Source organism: Helianthus annuus, chromosome 17, assembly GCF_002127325.2.
Source record: "Helianthus annuus cultivar XRQ/B chromosome 17, HanXRQr2.0-SUNRISE, whole genome shotgun sequence".
Classification (NCBI taxonomy): Eukaryota; Viridiplantae; Streptophyta; class Magnoliopsida; order Asterales; family Asteraceae; genus Helianthus; species Helianthus annuus.
Genome location: NC_035449.2, coordinates 45,549,446 through 45,557,347, shown reverse-complemented (window position 1 = coordinate 45,557,347; position 7,902 = coordinate 45,549,446). Strand labels below are relative to the sequence as shown.

At 36.0% G+C, this 7,902-nt stretch overlaps 2 protein-coding genes across 2 annotated transcripts; both read left to right on the top strand.

Annotated features, from left to right (window-relative positions):
• Positions 1-474: 474 nt before the first annotated feature.
• On the top strand, positions 475-1,437 carry LOC110924136 (sporozoite surface protein 2-like). The gene is made up of 2 exons (XM_022168173.2): positions 475-964; positions 1,253-1,437. The coding sequence occupies exons 1-2, from the start codon at positions 475-477 to the stop codon at positions 1,435-1,437; spliced, it is 675 nt and encodes a 224-aa protein (XP_022023865.1).
• Positions 1,438-3,553: 2,116 nt separating this feature from the next.
• LOC110926418 (WAT1-related protein At3g28050) lies at positions 3,554-7,457 on the top strand. Its single transcript, XM_022170182.2, has 8 exons — positions 3,554-3,827; positions 5,028-5,241; positions 5,332-5,394; positions 5,640-5,756; positions 6,304-6,541; positions 6,635-6,793; positions 6,934-7,085; positions 7,192-7,457. Exons 2-8 carry the CDS (start codon positions 5,042-5,044, stop codon positions 7,325-7,327), a joined length of 1,065 nt encoding a protein of 354 aa, XP_022025874.1. The 5' UTR covers positions 3,554-3,827; positions 5,028-5,041; the 3' UTR covers positions 7,328-7,457.
• Positions 7,458-7,902: the final 445 nt, after the last annotated feature.

The window sequence follows — 7,902 nt, the reverse complement described above, 5'->3', positions numbered from 1 at the left end:
TTTCCCTATAAAGGGCCACAGCTATCAAAATTTGTTGAAAATGACACCACCTACAAAATGGTGTTAAGATAAAAGACAAAACTTGTCATTTTTCCTTATTCTAAATAAGTAAGGATGTCTTCAATAATATTATCCCTTAAGGCTACACGGTATGGGGGTCGGCCCCGGCCCGTCGCGGGTCGGCGACGGTCCAAACACCGTGCCGCCCCCTACCGTCCCCGTCCTCTCCGTCCCTATCTAGCCGTTTGCGACGATGCAAAAAGAGTGGGGCCCAACTATTTTTTTTGACCGTTAATAAAAAAAATCAAAATAACCATAATTTGAAAAATGCCAAACGGTCACTTTTTAAAAATATATAAATATAACTTCCTTTTTCACTATCAAACACCAAATTAACCTCAAAAATTCACCTCTTTCTTATATAATTTTTATACTCCTTCCACTATTCTCTCAACCTTCTTCCACATAATTTTCATGGATCCGTTCAACAACCCGGAGAACCCGAACACTTCGAACAACCCGAATACTCCCAACAATCCGACCCAACCAAATGTTTTTTCGGTTCCGGGATATTATCCAACGCTAGAACCGAACCAATTCTCCCAATATTCATCGAACGCGTTTGGTTCATTCCAACACTCGCCAAACCAATTCACTCAAATCTCCCAAAATCAAGCCCTTCAACAAATGATGATGTGGGGTGCTTGGAACTTCCCACCCGTTCAACCTCAACCGATCCCCACACCCCCCGTTCAACCTCAACCGATCCCGACCCAATCCGAACCCGAAGACGATGTGGAGATTGTGCCCGAAACCCAACCGCCTAAAGGGAAAGGAAAACGAAACAAAGGCAAACAAGTGGTGGGTGATCAAACGTCGAAACCGAAGGCGACTAAGTGGACCCCAATCGAAGAAGAAGCCTTAGCCAAGGCTTTCATTGGCACTTCCGACAACCCGGTAAAAGGTTCGTAATTTTTTAAAGTTTACAACTTTTTAAAGTTTACATTTTTTAAAGTTTACATTTTTTAAAGTTTACATTTTTTAAAGTTTATTTTTCTTAACAGTGGGTTTATATTTTAGTTTTTAAGTTTATTTTTTGTTTAGGTTTATTAGGTTTTAAGTTTATTATTTTGTTTCTTAACAGTTTTAAAGTTTTTATTTTTTTTTTCTTAACAGTAAGTTTATTTTTTAATTTTGTTTGTTTTAAAGTTTGTTTTGTTTTTTTAATTTTGTTTGTTTGTTTTTTTTATAGGTAATAACCAAGAGGGTGAGGGGTTTTGGTCCAAGGTATTGGCCAAGTTTCTCGCCTTGATGGACCAAGGCCCGTATAGAGATCTCGACTCGGTTTCCTCGAAGTGGCGAAAATTGAACTCGGCCATTAATCGGTTTTGCGAGGAGTATAACAAATTGTATACAAGTGACCGTCGTAGCGGGTGAAACGACGAGGATGTGTTCAAAATGGCGTTGGAAAAGTATAACGACAAGAATGGTAGCAACTTTCCTCACGTTCGCGCGTGGATGGTTGTAAAAGACGACCCAAAATGGGCGCCTATTCCTAACGAGGTGGCGATGGCGAAACGCCAAAAAAACGTCGGAAACGGGTAGTTTAAGCGCCGATGGATCGGACGCGAGGTGTCATATAAACTTAAATGATGACGCCGACTATGACGAAGACGAGTATAACGTACGTGAACCGGAGCGTCCACCGGGCCGAGACAAAACAAAGAAGGAGCGGGCCAAGGGAAAAGAAAAGGAAAAGGTGGACCCGCACATGGTTGAGTTTATGGAACACCTAAAAATGTACAACGACGTCACGGCCCAAAAAACGAAGACGAAGGAGCGGGGCATCGAAGAAAAAAGTCGTGCATCGGAAGAAAAATTAAAAGAGAAGGTCCGATTGTCGAATGAGAAAATCCGAATTTCCGATGAAAAAATTCGGCTCAAGGAATGGGAAATAATGACGATGAATGTCGAGGACGAACCCGAGCCGAAACGTTCGATGTTGAAAAAATTACAACACGACATCATGAAAAAACATCAAATTATTTAACTCTATGTTTATTTTTATTAAGTCTTTGTTTTTTTTTAAGTTTATGTTTTTTTATATTTATGTAATGTGGGTTTAATATTAATGAAAATATTTTGTTAGTATATTTCTTAAATGTAAAAAAAAATAGAATACTAAAAAAAAAAAAAACATAAAAAGTGGTGGAGGACTATGACTAGGACCATCCTACCATGCCCTCTAGTTTTGGAGGATGGACCATCTTGGGGAGGAATGTGACATGGCGCCTACGTGGCGGATCATCCTCCAAAGATGGTCCATCACCATACCATGTAGTCTAACAAAATCAAACAAACTAAAACAATAAGGTTGGCTAGATTCGTGTTTGTCACATCTCCCTTAAAACATATATTACTTCTTTAACTAGATGACGTGTTTTTCTCTCATGGTACAATAGTCATCAGTCGGCCAGAGATACCACCGTCATTTATATAGTAAGTTTTGAAGTGTTGTACTATATGCTTTGGGTGCTTTTTCATAAAAAAAAAATGATATACTATAAATTAGTAAGTTTTTCTTTTAATTTTAACTTCATAAAATTAGATCTTTTTACTTTAAAGGCAAAACTTTTTCTCTCTTACAATTTAACCTTTATTTTTTATTTTTAACTTTGTTCCTCTATACTTTTCATCTTTCATAGATTTTCGTTTTACATTTTGTACTAAATTTTGTGAGTTACCACGAAGCAACATGTGTGTGGCTCAGCGTTTTTACGTTTCGTTCATAGTTTTGCAAGGTAATATGGCACAACGTCCATGTGTATTTCAAGATTTTACGTCTATTGTTTTTCATTTCATAGGCCCGTCGCAATGCATGAGTCATTGATTGACTTTGTTATTTTTTATATGTTCTATCTTTCGGTTTCTTACAATTTTAACCTCACAAAAATGATTTTTTTTACTTTTAATCCGAAACTTTTTATCTTTTGTAATATAACCTTACAACTTTTTTATTTTCAACTTTGGTCCCCTATACTTTTCATCTTTTCCAAATTTTTATTCTACGTTTCGTACTAAATTTTGCGACTTAACATAGCGTAACGTGCGTGTGTGATTCAACGTTTTTATGTTTTGTTCATAATTTTGCAAATTAACAGTGCAATGTCCATGCGTTGTTCAAGGTTTTTACGTCTATTTTTTCTCATTTGATAGGTTTATCGTAATGCATGAGTCCTAGATCGACTTAGTTATTTCTTTCAATGTTCTACATTTTGGTCTATATATTCGCTTTAACACGTCACAACTTCAGTGTTAGTGGTCGCTAACGGTTGTGTGGGATTGGTGTTATTGGCTTGCTTTTTAAGCCCCTGTCACAACACGGGGATGCTTAATTCTAGTTTTTTAAAAAGATTAAGAATAACTAGAATGAATCAATAACTGGAAAGAAGGGGTATCTTATTTTTCTAAAAAATATGGTTCTAAGAAGGTCATATTATTCCTTGAGGTACCAAACTGTAACAATAGTCAAGTTCAAGGGTTTACAGTTAAAAAAACAGGTTAACTCAAGGCTTGTGAAAGTGTTTGTTTTGCTGCAACGCTTGGACAGTACGATGTTATCCGTAGAACTGTAGTTCACTCCACCGCTCATATTTTTGCTGATGTCAAAAAACAGTATCTTCTTTATGTCTGATATTTTTCAGATTTAAGGTTTAAAACCTTAAATTCATCAAAATTTTCTAGCTCATAGATACCCACCCAACTAAAACTCGTGGAGATCAGTCACTGAATCCCCCCTAAATCCCAGATACTGGATTCTTGTGCAGGTTCCTTTAATACAATCTCTGTTCTTTAATATATTTTGCTTGTATATATCGATCTTGATTGATGATCTTTTACAAGAATGAGTAATTTATTTCATTGGTAAATTTTTTTCTTGATTTTGTGATGATTAGCTTCTGATTCCATGATAGTATTTGGATCTTAGAAAGTTGAAGTTAGGGTTTACCAGAATCTAGAAAAGGAATAAGAATTTCAATCAGCAATTTTTCTGGGATATTTTCAACTATAGTGAAATTTATTATTATTTCCCAGAAAAGATACCATTTTTTTCTAAATATTTTATTCATCAAAAACTCGTCTTTGGGCTAGGGGAAAACATGCTTGTGTGGACCTCACGGAGGTTTCACCTTTGGTTGGTTTAAGGGAAAACGGGTTTGTAGTTGGACAAGCAGCAAAGAAAGGCAAAATCAAAGAAAGTGGATAAGCACGCTAAAGCTTGCGTAGAGAACCAGCATGTCTTTGTCTCTTTTGCCTTTGATACATTTGGTTCCCTAGCGCTAGAAGCTATCCACTTCTTGACTAGGGTCCAACGGGTCATCCACAGCAATTGTTCAAGGGGATAGGGGTTTGTCTTTGGAAGGTTAGGGTTTGCAATTCAGAAAGGGGTGGCAGTGTTGCCCGTCTACCTTCTCTTTTGATGTAACTTGGCAAGTTTTTTTGACGAAGATACCATTAAATCCTATATATGTATTATTAGTCCCATTATGGTTTAAGATAATTTGGCCAACCCTTACATAGATTAATAATGCCTAGGTTAAAGGTGGTGTTTGGATTGCGAGAATTAGTTTTAAAACCACTATTTAATTCCTATAGATCATTATAAGCATAGATATAACCACCCCTTAAACTTGCATAATATGGGCAAAAACATCTCGAACGGTGGTGTGTTGGTAAGCGCTTGATTACTTTCTACCAGAGGTCTCACGTTTGAATCTTGCTTCCACTAGTCTCCACCTCTTGATGGTTGCTTGCCCAGTGCAAGCTACGATGAAACATGATCCCGTTGGTTAGCTGGGTATTGGTGGGGTACCGTGAGTTTTTAGGAACAGCTTCTCATGGTTACCATAACAAAAAAAATAAAAAATAAAAAAAAATCAGTTATCTATGGTTTCCAATATCCCACAAATGATATATCTTATTTTAACAAATTTGATTGTCTTACATTTGTTTTTATCTTGTAATAGTTTAAGTTCGAAAGATGGGAGGGGGGATGAAATCCTTTTGGGAAAAAGTTTTGCCTTTTGCTGCTATGGTGGTGGTCGAATGTGGTGAAGTTGGGATGATTACATTAGGGAAGGCGGCCATGAACAACGGGTTAAGCAATCTCGTGTATGTAGTTTACTATAATGCCCTTGGCACCTTTCTTCTGCTTCCAAATTTCATCGTTCACAGCTGCAGGTTCTTTATCTATGAACACTATCATATTCTTTGATGCATGTTTAGTCCGTGCATACAACGTATTAACTTTTTTATTATCGGTTTTTGCAGAAGTAATCGACCCCCCCTCACTTTATCAGTTCTTTCTAAACTCTTTGGCCTCGGCCTTTTAGGGTAAGTAACTGCTTCTTTAGTAGCGATATAGAGATGACAATTTCGACCCATTGAATTGTGTACATGTCAATTCGGATAATATCTCGAATGGGTCAAACAAGTTGAAAAGAGAAAAAAATGTGTAAAAAATGGTTATTGTGCTGCATCAGTGCATCCTATACTCCTATTAAACTTTTTTGTTATGATAGTGCATATTCTAGTTGAAATGTCGGATTTGCGTTTATATTCATATACTAGGTGTGCAGGATTTGTCTTTTACAGGTATGTGCATATGCCGGTATCAACTATAGCTCTCCAACTCTAGCTGCTGCATTGGGAAACTTGATTCCAGCTTTTACATTCCTGTTTGCCATCATGTTTAGGTAAATATCGATTTTTACACACCTGTTCTAGGAACAAAGTGCGCTAGATAATTTAGGGGAACATTAATATATTTCTGAATAATCATTCTTTCATTCTAAGCGTATAAGTTCAATACCATAATTAAAAATGTTGAAAATTGCCATCTACTTTAATTTGTGATTGAAGGATATCTCTGGTTTTGCGCGTTTTACATAAAAGACGGAATAAAAAAAAAACATGAAGATTAAAGTGCGGTTGAAAATGCATTGTGTCGGGTCGGGCTGCCCTGCCTATAGTTTTTCTCCATTTCTTAATTTTTTTTTTTTTTTTTGTAAAGAGTCAATGAATGAACTATGATTACCGAAATGAACTGAATTTTAAATAAAAAGATGTAGGAGGTTGTATTCGTTAAAATTACACGTTATAACTTTCAACCCGTTTGACTAGTTAGTTGAACTATGAAAATATTGAACCGTTTTAGACTTTTAGGTAAAACATAACCCAAATTGAAATAACCAACTCTACAACATGTGTTTTGTAATTATCTGACTGATTTTACGCATTTAGGATTGAAAAGTTTGACATAAGAAAGTCACCAAGTCAAGCAAAAGCAATAGGTACGATAGTAGCTATAACCGGAGCATTCGTGATGACTCTTTATCAAGGTCCACCTCTATTCAATAGGATTCTTGATCACGATTCAAACACGAATCTACTTTCATCACAACAGTCAAACAATTGGGTACTCGGGGGTTTACTTATTACAATCACTTGCATTTGCTCTTCATCATGGAATGTTTTTCAGGTAAAACATTTATAAAAATATAAAATACCAATTATTTATATTCATAAACACCCATCTTTTTAGATTTTAAATCTTATTATTTCTCTCATCCAGACCGCAACTGTTAAGGAGTATCCAGATGAAGTTACAGTAGTTTTCCTGTTTTGCTGCTTCGGAACAGTTCAATGTGCACTTTTTACTCTCCTTTATGAACGAAATATAGACGTTTGGATATTGGATAATAGCACCGAGTGGGTATCGATTGTTTTTGCGGTAAGCGAACCATATGAACTGATTTACAATGTGACTACTGCAAAATATTATAATAAAAAAGAATGATTAAAGTTAAGAGATAGTTAGATAAGTTCATATTTTTTTTCTCAAAAATCATTTGATACTTGGCTATATTGTAGGCATTTTTTGGCACCGCAGTCCGGAACAGTCTTATAACATGGTGTCTGCGCAAAAAAGGCCCGATTTTTGTATCCATGTTCAAACCCATCTCAATGGTGATTGCAGTGATCATGGGTATGTTGTTTCTTGGTGATGTTCTTCATTTAGGCAGGTAAATATTAAGTTCATCTTTTCAAGATTACAACAAGTTGGTTCTTTCCAAAGATGCTTTAACCAAATGAAATGTTGACCAAGATTCGATCTTGACTTTCTTACAGTGTGATTGGAGCAGTGGTAATTGCTCTAGGAGTTTATACAGTTTTATATGGGCAATCGAAAGATAGTATTTTGATGATTAATGATGTTTCAAGACTCGAATCAGCAACCGAAAACACCCCTCTGATCCAAAAATGAATGGGTCAATATTTTGGTCAAAGTATGTTGTCAGTTGGTTCTTGATATGCTATTATTTGAATGTAACTAGCACCAGAAATCATGAAGTACCAGAAATAAAATGTACCCAAAAGTTGTATTCTTTTGTGTATTGATTTGAGTTGTAAACAAAAAAAAAAATTGTCTGGGTGGGTGGGTGGGGGGTCATTTTGGTATGTCTGTGTTACGGATTTTGACTTGGCACAGAACATAGACATACCAAACGTAACTTTTCAAAAAGTCAAGAAGTTATAAGTTGGCTACAATAAGCACTCTCAAACACCCCCCTAGTGTATAATCTTTTTTGGGATTGATATTGATGGTGTTGTTTCAATTTATCTTGTATAGGCGTTTGAATTTTTTCCTTCGTGTTTGTAATATTTTGAGCTAACATATGGTTAAGGAGTTTTGTTGGCCGTTCTAATAAAGAAATAAAAAAATTACCGACCCTTTTCATCTACATAGAAAAGACCACAAACTCACCCATCAAACATCAATGGATGCTGAATATAATTGGTGATGACAACCACTGAAAGCAGCCTTGAATGACTCCGTGT